This window comes from Chelonoidis abingdonii, chromosome 3, assembly GCF_003597395.2.
Source record: "Chelonoidis abingdonii isolate Lonesome George chromosome 3, CheloAbing_2.0, whole genome shotgun sequence".
Lineage (NCBI taxonomy): Eukaryota > Metazoa > Chordata > Testudines > Testudinidae > Chelonoidis > Chelonoidis abingdonii.
In genome coordinates, this window is record NC_133771.1 from 133,059,263 (window position 1) to 133,077,144 (window position 17,882).

Genomic DNA, 17,882 nt, shown 5'->3' on the forward strand with positions numbered 1-17,882 from the left:
ACAGATATGAAGCTCCATGCTTTACTTTTTCTACAAGGGGCAATTTAGGCTCCTGACATCAATGGGAATTGTTCACCTATGTAAGGGAGGGAAGAAATCGGCCTTACTTGTTAATGGTAGCTGTGATGGGGCAAGGCCAGATGCTACATAAGTAGTTAAGGTAACCGGTATGTTGGCCCAGGCTAAAATGCCCTATACCATGGTAACCAATGCGGCAGTTGCTCTAAGGTTAATCAAGACACCTGGGGCCATTGAGGATCCTTTCTAGAGGCAGTGAGATAGCTTTACATGATTGGGCCACCTGAAGCCAATCAGACCCCCGCCATGCCCCTCATCCTTCGTGCACCCCACGCCCCAACTCCCTGCCCTGAGCCCTCTGCAGTATCCCTCCTGCACTCCGACCCCCTGCCATACCCCTCATCCCTCCTGCACCCCACACCCCAACTCGCTGCCCTGAGCCCCCTGCCATATCTCTCCTGCATCCTGACTCCCTGCTCTGACCCCTGCCATGCCCCTCATCCTTCGTGCACCCCACGCCCCAACTCCCTGCCCTGAGCCCCCTGCTGTATCCCTCTTGCATCCTGACTCCCTGCCTTCAGCCCCTGTCACACCCCAAACCCCTCCTGCCCCCCCTGGGGGCAGGAGGGGGCGGAGTTGGGGTGGGGATTTCGGGAGGGGGTTGGAATGGGGGCAGGGAAGGGGTGGGAAGAGGTGAGGTGAGGTGGGGCGGGGCCTCATGGAAGGGGTGGAGTGGGGGCAGGGCCAAGGGCATTGCGGGGGAGGTGTCAGTAATGCGGCCCTCGGGCCAATGTACTAGTCCTCATGGTCATTTGAGTTTGAGATCCCTGGTCTTGTCTATTTACACTGTAAGCTCTTTAGGGCAGGGGATGAACTGTCTCTTCCTTTGCTTATACGGCACCTAGTAATTCAGGGACTTGATTTTGGTTGGGGCCTACAGACCCTGGTATAATATAAATAATATTATTACTATTAGGGAAATGTAGTTCTTCCTTTATTTTTAAACAATATACATGATTTTATTCAAAGACAGGCTTTCTTTTATTATTCACAGACAAAAACTTTGTTACCTTGAAATTAGGGTTGCACAGTGGAACAGAACTCACCCAAACTGCAGTATAACAACACTGCAGTTTAAAATTTCCAAGATTTTTTGAAAATAGCAGTCTAAAGTTAGGTTCTTAAGTCCCAATTTAGGCACTGGAAATTAGGCCTGATATTCAAAATTGCTGAGTACCAAGATGCTCTTCCCTTGACTCTAATCAGAAATGCTTGGTGTTGAGGGTGACAGATTGGGATATGGCTCTATCAAATTGTGAAGTCTGTTTTGGGCCGGTGTTGAAATACTGGCACTATAGCGACATTAGTTCAAACTTGGCTGTTGGCTGCATTTCAAACAGCTACCCTTACACTGGCATAAAACTGGTGTGAGATCAACCTCAAGGACTATATGCATTTATGTGTCATCTTTAACTATTGATATTGCAACTGCTATAGCTATAATACAATCAAACTTTAGTTAAGAAACAGTCTTTACACTATTTCACAGACTCTCACTGTTTTTTCACACAACCTCAGCAACCCAGCACCTCTGAGGGGACAAATCCTACTTGACTTATGCAGATGAGTAGTACCACCATCTTCAGGGCATAAGTGAGGTAAGTAAGAACTGGTTCTCCAGCAATTTCACTTACTTAGGTCATTAATTTTATCCCCTAGTGGTTTTTGTAAAATCACTAGGTGTCAGACTATACTTGTACTAACAATTGCTGTGCCCTGCTGTTTCAAACCAAGATATAGATCCTGGCATGAGATTTTGGGGTACACTCCAAGTGAAGGTGTGGTTGTAGCACAGTTAGGCACCTGCATGCTAATTTTAATTAGCTAGCCCAGGTAATGGTAACAGCGTACATGTGACTGCACACGCTTTGGCATGGACTAACAATCAGAGCACAGATCCAGGATTCCCAGTGGGTTTGTAGACTGGTTGCTAACCTGTGCTGAAGCCTGTGACACCACATCAACACCACTGTTTCCAGCACTAGCTAGATTAAAGCTACCATGAGTATGCCTACCTGTGCTACAATCACACCTTCACTTGCAGTGTAGACATACATGAGAGTGGACAGCAAATTGCACCTCACTTTGTATTGCAAAATGGCTCATGCAAAAAGCCAATGCCATTTTAGACTGTCCAGGGAAAAACCTTACCTCATGAAGGCATTCTGACCTTGCACCAAAGATGTTGCTGATATATGTAAAAGAATATAAGCAGCATAAGAAAACTGTAGTGTAACTACAATATACTGAGCAAGGGTACGTGTTTTCAAATGGATACCTAAAATTAGGCTCCTAAATCCATATTATAGCTACTTAAATAAATGGTCTGATTTTCAAAATTGTTGAGTATTTGAAATCTTCCCTTGACTCAGGTGGGAACTGCTGAATGCAAAGTGCAATGCATGTTTCCCTGGGATGCTTATAGTTCCAGATATCTAGGAAGCTCAATACACAAGGTCACAGCCCCTTTCAATCTCAAACACTCCAAGTTAATCAGTAACATTTACCTTCATGCCGGAGGGAGTGTCTTTCACCATTAAATTACACCGTGTACCATTACCACAATTATTTTGCTGTGTTTCTGTCTCTCTGAATAGAGTTTCACAAACATGGATAAGAGTAAGAAGAGAGTAGTTGAATATCTGGATAAAATATTGGCTGATAGTGAAAAGGCAGCCCCTGAAGACCTCCTATTTTCCTATAAGGGAATTTTGTACCCTACTACTGTATGCAGCCCTGAAACTTGCCAAGCTCTTGATTCTTTTGAAGCCAGGAGTGACGATGTGATCCTAGTGGGATACCCTAAAAATGGTGACTATTTCTAGCTTGTTACAAAAACTAAATGTGAAATGTTATACAGTAGTTATGAATGATTAGGCAGGATTTAATGCAATGATCACACATGACTGACACTGTATTACAGATTGTTCAGATGAATGAGGTGAGAAGAATAATTTCGGCCATTAATGACTGTCATTTACTTTCTTCTCCGTTTGAATATTTATATTTTAAGTAACTATATGTCCAGTGTTTATCAGTTTAGAGAAAACGTTCCTGTGTGTCTCATTGTAGATCTGATTCAATGCAGATGACAAACCTTTACTAATATTTTGCATTGTGATGATGAATGAGCTGAGAAGAAGACAGCTTGGCTGTCAATTTGACTTAGTTTGAAGGGCTGGTGGTTTGAAAAACAATTCCTTCACTTATTAATTGAGCAAGTCTCACACGGGAAAATTGGATCAAATTCCGCTGTCAGTTCCACTGCTGTACATCTGCAAACACTCAACTGAAGCCAGTGGAATGATTCCAGATTTACACAGCTAAAATGTGAGAAAAAACACAATGTGATTCAGAGATATGAGGGTAATCCAGATTTCACATAACTGTGATCACAATTGTTTCTGTCTATTTTACCTATTTCTTCTTTTTTAGAAGCCACTATTGAATATTTAACTTTTGGTCAAGCTAGTACTAATGGGTTACCTTGGATTGGCAAATAGAAGCCTAGTCAGTGACAGTGGTGATGCCTACATTTATCTGTGACATGAATTCACCCAGAGAACATAGTTTTTAATTTAGTGATTTATAACTAAATTGTTAGTCGCAAAGAAGTATGTGCTTCAAAACAGGACTGTTCCTGTTTGTTGACAGATTATTTAGCCCAATCATATGACACTTCTGTTCATTCATAGCTTGTGTCATAAACAACAGGAAAACATTCCTGTATCAAAGTAAGATTTCAGTTTAGTTAGCTACTATCCTTGAATGTTAATGTTTTTTCTTCCACAGTAATTGATACCATACATAGGTATTTGCAACTAAATACACTCAACACTTGTTGTGACAATTTTCACTTCTGTAGTCTTTAAACCAGTTTCTATCTTGTTTCAGGTTCTAACTGGCTTGGTCAAGTCCTAAATGACTTGGAAATTACAGCTGCAAAATATACAGAGCAGGAAATTAATGAGAGAATGAATATTTCAAATGAATTATTGATATTGCCACGTCTTGAATTTGGGGATCCAGAGAAATTTAAGGTCAGCATGGGATGATATTAGACATGTTAATATGAACTGTAAGAATTGATAAACTGTAATGGCTGAATTTTACAGGCTATGGAGGACTCTTACCTCCCACAAGGTATGATCAGGTCAGCACAATCAGGGTGCAATGAATTTGCTTAGCCAGTCCATGACTAGAAACCATGAAGGTTCTGACAAGGGGTGGATAATTCATGCAAATGACCTCCCCACCACTGGGTTTCCTTATATTCTGATCTGTCGCTCTCTCCTTTGCACTACTACTGTCTCCATAGAGCTGACTATGTGGAGAGGAGGATTTTAAGAGCCTCCACCAGAAAAGAGGCAATTAGCAATGGGACTGGGGGTTGAGGCAAGATTCTATTACTCCTCTCTCTTTTATTTTCAAGGGAGTCTCCCATTCTGACTGCTAACAGCTCCTTTTGTAATGCTCAGTCAGTGCTAGGGTTGATTTTCTGCCACATGGTTTCCCAGAATTTCAAGCAGCTGGAAGGATCCCCTCCCCTTATTTCAGAGTTATTGAGGTAGGCAATGGGAGAGAACGGAGACTCTGCATTCGGAGAAAAGGGTAGTAGAAAATAGTTCTGTGGCTGCTGCTCTTGAGGGTCTTCCCCTTTCAGTCTCTGCACTGTTCCGCAGATCTAGGGCCATAAAGCGTGGAAGGTTTTCACACCCACAGAAAGGCAAGATCAAGATTTGGTATTGTATTTATCTGTTGCAGGAAAAGGACATTAGATAACACTGAATGGTGTTACGGCCAGTGTTCCCTCTAATTTTTCCCATTCATGTGGAGAATGAATTTTGTTATGTGCATGATATCAAGGCAATGTGTGGATGTGCACCACCAGTAGAAACAAAAACCTAGATAGAATATATATATATATCTTTAAAGAGTTACCATAGGGATAACTATTCCAGCCAGGACAGTTAAGCCATTTTTGAGCTAACTACTCAAAGAATTAAATTTAAGTATAAGAGAAATAAAAATTATGAAATGCATAGACCAATCAAAAATTCGAACAACACATTACTTTTAAAGTGCTCAAGAACTACCACTACCACCAATACAAGTATGTGTTGGGAGGTGAGTGAAAGACAGAGTGTGGATGTGTGAGACAGAGGGTACGTCTTCACTACCGGCTGTATCAGCGGGTAGCAATCGATTTCTTGGGGATCGATATATCGCGTCTCATCTAGACGCAATATATCTATCTCCGAACGCACTCCTGTCGACTCCGGAACTCCACCATTGTGAACGGCGGTAGCGGAGTCAACATGGGGAGCCACGGACGTCGATCCCGCGCCGTGAGGACGGTAGGTAACTTGATCTAAGATACTTTGACTTCTGCTACGCTATTCATGTAGCTGAAGTTGCGTATCTTAGATCGATCCCTGCCCCTAGTGTAGACCAGCCCAGAGACACACACAGTGTGGGTGTCGGAGACACCAGCAGCCACCAGGAAGTTCTCTCCATCCCACTTCTGAGCCCTGTCGTGGCCTCGCTGCTCTGTGGATATGGAGTACTGGGGTGGGAAGAAGAGGTGGATACCCTGACATAAGTGCCTCCCTCGCCCCCCCCCCACACACACTCTGCACAGCAAGCAGGAGACTCCTGGGAGCAGCTGGCCAGGGGCTCCAAGACAGAGGGCAGGAGCAGTGTAGCAGTGAGGGAAGGGACACCGGAAGAGTACAGCACTTGGTAGACTGCTGAGCGGCCGCGTAGATTAGAGGGAACTTATATTAGGGCCATAGAATTGCAGCAAATTACTCCAAAAACAAGAGCAGACTGAGGGGGTAAACACAGCAAGGTGCTAACCCTGGGCCCATGCACAGCTCTCCCCCAGAAGACAGCAGTAGTAATCTGCCCAAGAGTGAGGGCGGGGAGGAGTGTGAAGGGAACACTGATATTTTCGGAGACACATATGGTGAAACTGAGGGACAATATCAACTATCGGGTTGGACTTGCCCCTGGGACCCTTTCCTGGCTCTGCGTACCTACTGCTGGCAGCATGACCGCTCCATAAATGTGGTCGGAAGCCAGAACTGCAGCAGAGATATTTGGATCTATGCTTCCTCTCGGTCTGTGGCTTTTCTGAGGTGTCAATGGGCAAAAATGCCCAAACATTAGGGACAAACGTACAGATCAATGAATGAATAAAAAAGGATAGTGGGAGTATGAATGAACAACAATTACTGGACAAATATTACTTCCCATCATAAGGAGGAGTATCATTCATTGTCAAATACAGAGACCACCAGGAGCAAAAATTCAAGAGATATGTGATTAATCCTAGATGAACAACCTCTAACACTAGTACAAAGCTCACGGAATCTGCAGCTGCTGAACAGCTGATTTATATGCCGTATACGCTCCCTGTAGACAGAACTTGTGTGTGCTTTTATTTTATCATTTTTGTAAGTAACTGATTTTATTGCCTGAGACTTCAGATGGCCCTCTGTTTAGCCAAAAAGCTCTCATAACACAAACAATGCAAACCGCTTCATGCTGTCCTCTCAATGGATCTCAAAGCCTGACCTAGAAGGCTCTGCTGTTGTAGCGGAGATATCATCCTGTGTCCTGGTCCATTAGATGCTCATTCAGATTAATATGAATTGTTTTGAAAAATCCACTTCTTTCCCCCTTCGATTTTCCCCATTTCCCATATTTCATCCTTCTCTATCTTTCCTTCTCTCATCCATCCAAAACACTCCCAACATCAGCTCACTAGCCTTGAAGTAATGCTCCTCCTTCCACTGCCACATTGTCTCTCCTTGATCACAAAGGGCTAGCATGGGAAATCTGTGACAGAGCCAGAAAGGGAAGAACCCAGGACTCCTGACTCTCAGTATCATGTGTTAGCCACCCCTTGCATTTCATTTTATCAAACTGAAAAAAAAAAAGGGAGAGGAGGGAGGCTTGGCTCAAGATTTAGGTTGGCTTTTATTCTGTTTGAACTGGATTTCCCATCTCTAAGGATAATAAGACAGAGCTATGATGCTGATTTTTATGACACAGTGACCTGTCCTTTTGGAACTGTAGAAAGATATTCATTAGTCACACATCATAATACCATGCTCCTATACAGCTTTTTTAATCAGCAGATCTCAAAGCACTTTATAGAGGAGGTAAGTATCATTAGCCCCATTTTACAGAAGGTGAGACTGAGGCACAGAACGGAGAAATGACTTGTGCGCAAACACTCAGAGCACTAGACTGGTACTCAGGAGACCTTTCCATCTTGGCCACAAAGCCACCCCTGAGATGTCAGTAAATGCACCCTTACTGGGAGTCACTAGAGGCAGGGCCGGCTTTAAGCCAATACCCTCAATTTCCTGGAATCAGGGACCATGCTTAAGAGGGCCCTGCGCCTAAGAGGGCCCCGCTCCAGGGTCTTTGGCTGCATTTTGGTGGCAGGGGATCCTTTGGTGCCACAGAAGACCCGGAGCAGACCCCCCGCCGCTGAAGTGCCACCGAAGCCCCGGACCACTGCCGGGTATTGGAATCGGGCCCAGTGGGTCATAAAGCCAGCTCTGACTAGAGGGTGCTATTGCAGAGGGGTTTGCTAGTATCTGAATGTGTAAGAGTTAGGTTTTGGAGAACAGGAGAAGTGCTTATTGTCAGCTATTAGATGATGAGTGTATCACTGGTTCTGCCTAAGCTCAGCTGGACATCTCAAAAGAACAGGCCCCCCTATTTCTAGTCAGGCAGGAAATACTGTTAGAACAGGGTCTTGCACAGTATACATGGGACCACATTCACTAGAGGGCATTAGAGGAACATTAATAATTGGGAGCATGGTAGTTAAAGTTTGAAAGAAATGAGAGATTCAGGAAGAACTTGGACAAATTAATGCTAATTTGTCTTAGATTCTGCCGTATGTTAATGGTAGTGAAATAGTCACCCTCTGGATTGGCAGGAAAGAAATATTATTTCCTGCTAAGGGCTAATTTTTTAAAATAAATAATTCTTAAAAAGATAACTTTCTAGTAAAGAGGCTATTTAATTCTGTCTTTCTTTCCAATTTTATTTAAAGAGGATGAAGGAATTACCTTCCAGAAGAATCATAGTAACACATCTCTCTCCTCAAGTCCTGCCCAAATCTATTTTCAAAAGTAAGGCAAAGGTGAGTCCTCATTTACAGTATCATAGAAAATACCCACTGTAATGGCACTTTGAGACCCGTTTGGATTTCCTCTATGTTATATGAAGGGCCTTGTGTTTTCTATGATTCCATCTAGGTTTTATGGTTGTGAAGATAATATTTCTGCATGTGAACTGATACAGTGTTGTGTACTGGGACAGCGGACAACTGAAAGAATAGCTTTAGGTTGGGAGTAAACTGGCCTCATTTATCTACATGGTGCATGAACACTGAAATCTAATGCTGAAAATTTAAATGTTGACGGTTTCCCTGCTATCATTTCAGGAGAAAATATCCTGCTAATGAGCTTAGCCATTCCTTATTTTTCAAATAAGGTAATATTAATTAAACTGATTTTACTCATGCTGTGATTGTTAAACAAACTTTTTCTTACTTAATTATTTATATTACCATAGCACCAAAAGCCCTAGTCATAGACCAGGATCTCATTCTGCCAAGAAAAGTACAAACTTTTTTGTATTGACTTTCAAGCTTTAGACAAATAATTCATTTACTTATATTTTTTAGATATTGCTGCTGGTTCGAAATCCAAAAGACACCGCTGTATCTTACTTCCATTTTTACAACAATATGCCTACACTTCCCTCATTCAGCTCATGGGATGAGTATTTTACAGCTTTTATGCATGGAAAATGTACATTCTGTTTTTCAGCTATTCTGATTAATTAATGCATTGGCAAAACTGGGCACTGGGATTCAGGAAGACGTTGGGCAGATTCTGATCTTAGTTGTAATGTTATAATTCAGGAAGAACTTCATGGTCTTAGTTAGACTTATTCTAGATTTATAAATGATGTAATTGAAATCAGCCTGTGACCCCTGAAATCAAGAGATAATTCATTCGCTGACACTGACTCCCTCTGTGATCTTGAGTAAGTCATGTAAGCTCTTACGGCCTGACCACCATTATCCTGAACTTTATACAGTCGGAAACACAGATTTAGGAAATTAAATGAGTTATATTAGCGACTATGCTAATACAGTACTTATTAAAATAGTGTGACGAGGTAAGGCCAGATGGCTATAGGAAAGTAATGAGAAAAAGGTATGTTAGCCCCAGGCTAAACAAATCCCTGTTACCATGATAACTAAATGGCAGTTGCTCCAGGTTAATCAAGACACCTGAGGCCAATTCAGATCTTTCCAGAAGGCAGGGAGGACACCTGGCATGATTGAGAGGCATGTTTAGTCACCCAGCAGACCCTTCCCCAGGAAGATAACTTACATGAGCAAGGGAAGATATCACCCACCTTGACTCTGATCCAAAAGATTTAGGCAGCCGACGTGATTAATCACAACCAAGATGTGTTCTCTACAAAACCAAGGCGTACAGCTGAGACCTATCACCATATCCGCACGATCCCCGGAGCCAAGGTAACACTGAGACCCTACCATATCCCAGCAGCCAAAAGAGAAGAAATCCAGGCCAAAGTAAAGAAAATGTTAGAATTAGGGGTTATTGAAGAATCTTACAGTCAGTTGTCCAGTCCAGTCGTTCTAGTGTCTAAACCTGACGGTACCACAAGATTCTGAAATGACTTTCTTTGACTGAATGAAGTATCCCAATTCGATTCATACCCCATACCACGCATCGACGAACTGGTTGACCGACTGGGTAGTGCCCGATTCTTGACTACACTGGATCTGCCAAAAGGGTATTGGCAGATTTCCCCTGACTAAAGAAGCTAAAGAAAAGACAGCCTTCTCCACCCCCAGACAGGCTATTCCAGTATACATCCTTCCTTTTGGGTTACTTGGGACCCTGGCCACATTCCAGCGTCTAATAGATAAGCTGCTGCACCCCCATACTAGTTATGCAGCTGCGTACCTAGATGATATCATCTTCCATACGCCAGACTGGGGAACCCACTTGGAGAAAGTTGAAGCAGTACTGCGCACGTTAAGGCGGGCTGGCCTCACCGCTAATCCTGCTAAATGCCCCACAGGGCTAGAAAAGGTTAGGAACCTGGGATATATTGTAGGAAGAGGCATAGTGAAGCCCCAAACGAATAAGCTGGAGGCGATTCAAAGCTGGCCCAGGCCGACCCAAAAGAAGCAGGTCCGTGCATTCCTAGGCGTGATAGGCTACTACCGACATTTTATTCCCCACTTTGCCACTAGGGCAAGTCCCCTAATGGACCTGCTGAAGGCCCTAGGTCCAGACATGGTGAAGTGGACCGATCCAGCAGAGAGGGCATTCATAGACCTTTGGACAGCCCTCTGTAATGACCCCATACTCATAGCACCTGACTTTAACAAGGAATTTATTTTACAAACACATGCTTCTGAGGTGGAGTTGGGGGCGGTTCTATCACAAATGGTTGGAGAAGAAGAACACCTGATCCTCTACCTAAGCAGAGAGCTGTTCCCAAGAGAATGGACGTACGCAGTAGTCGAGAGAGAATGCCTTGCTGTCAAATGGGCTATGGAGACATTGTGCTATTCCTCTTAGGCCAGCAATTTACTCTTGTGATAGACCATGCACCCCTCCAGTGGATACAGTAGAATAGGGAAAAGAATACAAGGGTCACCAGGTGGTTCTGATCCCTCCAACTGCTCCAGTTCCGCATACGGCACAGGGCTGGATGCCACCACAGCAATGCTGATGGTCTGTCATGAGCACACTGCCTGGAGTCCCAAGTTGCCCAACTCTATGGTGTTGATCAGCAGGGGCGGATATGTGAGGGGGGCAAGGCCAGATGGCTATAGGAAAGTAGTGAGAAACAAGTATGTTAGCCCCAGACTAAACAAATCCCTGTGACCATGGTAACCAAATGGCAGTTGCTCCAGGTTAATCAAGACACCTGAGGCCAATTAAGATCTTTCCAAAAGGCAGGGAGGACACTAGGTTGATTGGGATACCTGAAGCCAATCAGGGGCCGGCTGAAACTAGTTTAAAGCCTCCCAGTCACTCAAGTGAGTGTGCATGTCAGGAGCTGCAGGAGGAAGTTGGGCTGTTGGAGAGGCTGAGGAGTACACACCATATCATGCACAAGGAAGGAAGCCCTGAGGTAAGGGTGAAGTGGATCTTGAGGAAGTGGGGGCTGCTGTGGAGAAGTAGCCCAGGGAATTGTACATGTCCCATTTCTAAAAAGTCAGCGACCATAGCTGATACTATTAGAGTCCCTGGGCTGGAGCCCAGAGTAGAGGGTGGGCCTGGGCCCCCCCCCTTCACCCCCTTAATTAATCACTGAGACTGGGAGACAACAGAGACTGTGCAAGGGAGGATAGCTTTTCCTCACCTCTTTCACTGGCTTATGATGAAAATGGCTCAGTAGGCTGTGACCCTTGCCTCTACGGAGAGAAGGGCTACGTCGAGGGTCACAGTGAGCCTCTGAGTCTAGCAAAATCTGCCAGGAAACGCGGGACACACGGAGATAAAGACAGAGCTTTGTCACAACAGGTATAAGCATGCTGGCCTAGAAATCCAAGCCCGATATTCCCAGTCAAAACAACTGGCTAGCTTTCCAGCTTGTATGCTATGTCTCTAAGGTGGTTAAGAGGGTGTTTAGTCCTTTCCACCTAGTACAGTCATTCTTAACCCCTTTGGTTCTCAAAATATGTTCTCGCACCCCTTATCACCCTTCTCGCATCCCTTAAAATGTATAATGTTAATAAATACATAGGTTTGATGAAACAAAGTAGCTGTATTTACGTGCCTGTGCTTAATTTGTGTTTTCAGTGATTTACCTTCTAAAAAAATCTGGCATTTCTCGCATCCCCAGAAAGGGCACCTCACACCCCCAGGGGGTGCGTGCACCCCAGGTTAAGAACTACTGACCTAGTAGATGTGTGCCCTTCCATTAGTGGCCAGTACTAGCCCTTAGATGAAGGGAACACTTATTGCTTCTGTTCAGAGGAGCAGTAGCAAAACGTGTTACAGTAGTCTTCACCTCAAAACCCTGTCTGACACCAGGAAGTCAGCCTAAGCCTATAAAAGGAGTCCACGTTCCTTGTCTCAGTTCATCTTTACCTCATTATTACTGAATCATTCTGATTTTCTGGGTTTTTTTTTCTCCAGTGTGTTGGGGCTCCTATTTTGATTATTTAGTTGAATGGAACAAGCATATGGATGATGAAAATATTATGGTGATAACCTATGAAGAGCTGAAAGAGGTGAGGTTAATGCTGTTTAAAGGAATCTTTGCTTCATACTGAAGTAATACATAGCAAATGATAACAACACAGCTACTAAGCCCATGCAAGGCCTATACAATTCATTTTGTTTTTGATAGAAACCGACAAAACAAATTTAATCAACAAGCCACATTCTATTAAAAAAACCTCATGTTTCAGTGGAAATTTTTAAATCCGCTCTACTTAAACCCTATGAAGAAATAAGACAGAGGCAAATGTCTTATAGTCCTAGTTCAAGACCTATGAGTAGGGTGGAATTTCACCCTCTGTGACCACCAATGTGCCAAGAAACTTGAATCTAGGAACAAAGAGACTTTAGAACAAATAAGGCCTACATCTAATAGTCTTCACTTCATGGGGAAATGATGAACAAGAGCCAACATCAGCCTTACTGTCAGCAGGTGTAACGCCATTACCTTTCAATGGATTTGCACCCATTTACTTCATTTAGCCCTGAAACTCAGATAAAACATTGTCACAAGAAAACTGGCCAAGCTTTCAGTCCTCACTCAGTCAAACTTTAATTGTCTTTAGTGGGAAATTTTGCCAAAATGGAAGACAATAAGATATGTCCATCTGTAACCAATGTGGACTTCTCCAAATCTCACACATGAGTGAGCTGGGTGGGATTGTAGTCTACATATTGAATTAACCTAAATTACAGTAACATGAAGTGTATGAAGCACTGACAAAATCCACAAAGCCATCTAATAACAATTTCCATTTGCAAATCAAGGCTGTCTTTAGCATGCCTTCCTATTATGCCCACCTACCACAAAGCATATGGAGAGTGACCATGGAGAAATGCTAATCCCTTGTATAATAGGTTAAGTGGAAAACCCATGTTCAGGGTGATCTAATTTCTTCAGTGCCTGCAGTGTGGTACCTTGGCCCCACACTAAATCTATTTAGAAAAATCTTAATATAGTCTCTCTCTCTCTCTCTCTAAGAGGTTGTCAGCTTTCCACCAGAAAATGCTGATTCAATGGACTCTATCCATGGGAACATGTACATTGCTTCAGCGCTTTTGATGGAAACCAGGCAGGCCAACCTATTGACCACCCTGCCCGCCTGCTTTCCTGCTAGCTCCCCAACCTGCCACCTCTCTGTTCCCATGCTTCTTGGCAGCCTCAGTGGTGGAACTGAGGTTGTCCCAATCTTTCAGGCTCCTTGTTCCTCAGCAGACAGGCTCTTTGGCAGCCCATCTGATGAGTAGCTGCAGAGCTGGGCTTCCAGGCTCCCCAGTTCCCTAAGTACCAGCAGTGGCAGATTAACCACTGGGCTAATGGGACCTGTGCCCCAGAGGCCACAGCTAATTGGGGGCCCTTGGAAAAATGGATGCCTCAACGTGATCCACCTGCTTGGTGCTCCTGCTGGGGAATGGGGTGCGGGGGCTTGCCCCACTCCTCGGCAGGAGCACTGGGTGGGCAGACCCAGCTGGGGTACCAGTGCAGGAGTGCCAGGCAGGGCAGGGCAAGCCCCCAAGCCCCAACCCCATTTCCCCAGCAGGACTGCTGGTAGGGGAATGCAGGGTCTGCAGGCAGAATGGGTGGGGAGGGGACCCCACTTGCTGTGGCCCAGGGTCCCACAAAACCATAATTTGCCTCTGGCCAGGAGTCTGGGTGGCTGGCTTCCAAGGATGTCTGCTTCACGAATGGACTGGTGGGCTCCTAGGCTCCCTGAGCAGCTGACTCCCTAGCTCCCTGGGCTACCAGAAATCATATTTCATTTTGGAAACACCAAAACCTTTCCACAATAGGAACATTTCAGCATGTCCAAAACAAAATATTGCAGAATTTCAATTTTTGGCCTTTCATCCTGATTCTTGATGAAAAGTCCTGCAAATTCAATATTTTTGGTGGGATGGAAACTCTATTTCCTGGCTTGCTCTGAGGGGCTGAATTATTTTATTTTATTCTGCTAGTTTTCCTCTTATTATTTTTAGGTCCACTATTGTCAAATCCCATTAGAACAGCTCTTTCTGCTCAGGGCTGTATCTGTCAAAATGCACCATCACTTGGTGTGTGAAGAGGACAGAATTCCTTATTCAGGCATGTGCTTATTTGCAAATTTCTTAGCATTGCCCTTTGCTTCAGTACACCTGAAGTGTATGAATACTAACAGGTATAAACTTTCTGGACTCAATTATGTGCTGAAAAGCTCTAGGTGGTATTATTACTCACTTGTATGCACAGCCATGTATAAAAACTATAGAGCTCACTCTTCATTTAGACAAAGTATCCTATTTGCATGAGTAAGGAGTTCAGGAGAAGGCCCTCTGTACAGAACCTGCCCGGAAGTTACACCTCTTAGAGTTCCTTAGTGATGCAAAATAAAGTAATTCTGCTACGTGAAAGTACGAACCCTTCAGAGATACTGTTATAATCACTCCACAGGTGTGATCCAAATGGAATGTTGTTTCAATAATAATCACTCTTATCTTCCTTTTTTTCAGAATCAGACATTAGGACTGAAAAAAATAGCTGACTTCTTTGGGTTCTTCGTAAGTGGGGAAGAGATTCAGATGGTTGCAGAGAAGAGCAGCTTTGAAGCTATGAAAGAGAAATCCTTCAAAACCCATGGAACATTTGGGAAAATTCTCTTCCGTAAAGGTACATTTCTGAAAACTCTCTATAAATGATCACCAGTCCCTTGAAGTGAAGTCACTAGCACAGCACCTTTAGCTGGCTGTGTGAACTGAAAGGGCAGGTTCTGTGACATCTCAGGCTTGGCAACTCTAGCTTGCTGGTGTGATGTGAAGGCACAGTCTTCTGCAAGGGTTCATAGCTCAGGACCTCTGTCTTGCTGGGACAATATCCAAGAACCTTTTATTGCTGGGTGGATGGCCAGGGAAAGGCCTCTCTGATGCCACTAGTGTAGCACTGATAACCCCCACTGTAACGAGCATGTAACATCCACCTCCAATCCCAGGCCAAAGACAAAATCCAGAGTGCATCCAACTATAGGTGTTGAGCCAGATTGTCCTTGGGCTAGTGCTATGGCTGTTATTGGTGGCTGTGGAATCTTGGGCTAACGCAGAAGTACCACAATCAGTGCAGAAGTTAAAATTGCCTAATACAATTGCTGCAGTGACTCTGGCACTACCACTGGTTAGCTCAGGAAGGTACTCTGAGATACAGTGGGGTTACTTGTAGCTCACATTAACCTGGAGCTCTATTATCTTTTATTGGGATTTCACTGAATCCCATCCGTTGTGGGGGAGACTACATCTGTCTCTCCCTCAGCCTCTTCACTGGCCCACCTCTCCTGATGTGTGGATCACATGGTCTCCAGAGAAAGTGGAAGATGTTCTGAAGACAGTTTACCCCACCTTATAGAGAATACATCAGATTCGTGCGTGGAAGTTCCCCTCTGTGGGTTATGAATCATGGGGGCATTATCAGGCCCTGGGTTAGGATCTTTGGCTGCCATAGGCTGAGAGTGGCACACAAGAACAGAGCTGTTCATGGTGGAGTATACATGGATAATCTGATCTCTTCCCCTACATTTATTTAAGAATAAGCACCACACCTAACAATATACATGCTTAGTTTGCAGTTTGAAGACCATCTTATAGAGAAAAAAAGCTACAGACTTGGGGCCAAATCAGACCAGGTGTAAATCAGTGTAATGACTCTTGAATATTACAAAATGGATGTTTCTGGGGCCAGTTATTTCTGAGATCTGGTATGACTAAAATAGAAGATATACCAAGAACTTTACCTGTATTTTTTAAAAATCCTCCATCTTAGAAATGGCTTCTACACTTCAACCCATACATTGCTGAAAAATTCTCCTGTCGTCACAAACCTCAAATGTGGAGGCACAAGAAGAAAGGACCAGTTCTTAGGGATATAGCTGGGGGAGTGAAGGTTGTAATGTGCAAAAATCCGACTTGCAATGGAAAACTAGTTACAACTTCAATCAAGAAGTGATGATCCTTTCACTCTAACAAATGATTATATAATATTTAATGTTTGCAGGAACAGTTGGTGACTGGAAGGACCATTTCTCTGAAGCTCAGAATAAACAAATGGAGAGAAAATTTGAAGAGTGTTTAGCAGGAACTAAACTGGGAGAAAAGATGAAATATGGGGTGTATTGCAAGGCCTAAAAAGCAAAACCTAATGTGACTGTTTCCCTTAGTATAATTTGTTCACTTGTTTTTGTACACTGGAAAAATCATCTAAACTTGTGTGTATCCAAGTGTAAATAATTATGTTCTAGTCCTTAATGCCAGCGATTTATGTCAGAGGTGTGCTTTAAATTTGCTACCTCCCCCTGCTTAATAGATCTTTTATGTATGCATACCACCATTGTATGGCATTGCCTTAGAAAGGAGCCCTAGACTTCGTTATCGTCTACGCTATTCTGAGGAGGTATCAGGCAGAAGCACCATCAGGTATTTAACCATTCTATCAAAAACAATGTAATCGGTGAGCCAATTCTGCACTCAGAAATCCCTTGAAATTCATTTGATGTAAGTCAGTGCAGAATTAGGCTTAGAGTGTCCAGAGGATCCAGATGTCCGAAAGGGCCAGAAATTCCACCAAATAGATTAGTTTTTGCCATTAACATTAACAGTGACTTGAATGTGGCTATCTTCTAGTGGAACAGGCTGATTCCCTCCAGGATAACTGTTAGCCAAGCAACTTTTCTGTTTCTGTTTTTCTGCTTGCATTCATTATTTGTATGTTTTCTTTAAAATCTTTGATTTGATAAGGGCATTAAAAATGTTATTAATTGGTTCATCTTGTCTCAATCAGAGGGGGCATGTTGGAAGCCTGGCTAGGGTTGCCAGTTTTGTTTGGACATATTCCTGGAGGTTTTATCACATGATATAATCTTTAACTGAAGATTAATCTTTAATTCCTGGAGACTCCAAAGAGATCAGGACAAGCACACTTAAGTGAATTTAGCCAATAATCTTTGAAATCTAATGAGGAGGAATGATGAAATAATTGCATCCTTTGCATCTAGGATTAAATTGTTATTTATGTGCCTAAAATATGAGGTCCAAGAAATTATCAATATTATAATTAAATGTTATTATTTCTCTGATACTGCAATTTTGCTATATCTTGCTCCAGAAATATATATTAACTTTTTAGATACTGGTGTTTGTTCAAAATCCAAAAGACATAGCTATGTGTTTTTACTATTTTACCAATGGGATATCTCCACTTCCCTGTTATGAGACCTGGGATAAGTTCTTCACAGCTTTCATGACTAGAAAAAGTATTGTTCCCTTTTCTATGTATGCCAATTAATCAATGTGTAGACTAAATCGGAAAATATAGAATTTGTAACCCAGAATCATTATGCTCTTTTCATTTATTTTATCAGAAAAATGACCGAGGTTAATAGAAGGATCTTTGTCTGAATTTTTAATCTTCTTTCATAAGTGGCTAACTGTGGGAACATGTGTCATTTTTTTAAAAATCATTGAGGATGAGGAGGA

General features: G+C 43.1%; 1 protein-coding gene across 1 annotated transcript; it reads left to right on the forward strand.

Annotated features, from left to right (window-relative positions):
- Positions 1 to 2,687: 2,687 nt before the first annotated feature.
- Positions 2,688 to 16,535, forward strand: LOC116825212 (sulfotransferase 6B1-like). Its single transcript, XM_032781003.1, has 7 exons — positions 2,688 to 2,889; positions 3,973 to 4,118; positions 8,156 to 8,245; positions 8,792 to 8,918; positions 12,306 to 12,400; positions 14,877 to 15,033; positions 16,405 to 16,535. The coding sequence occupies exons 1-7, from the start codon at positions 2,688 to 2,690 to the stop codon at positions 16,533 to 16,535; spliced, it is 948 nt and encodes a 315-aa protein (XP_032636894.1).
- Positions 16,536 to 17,882: the final 1,347 nt, after the last annotated feature.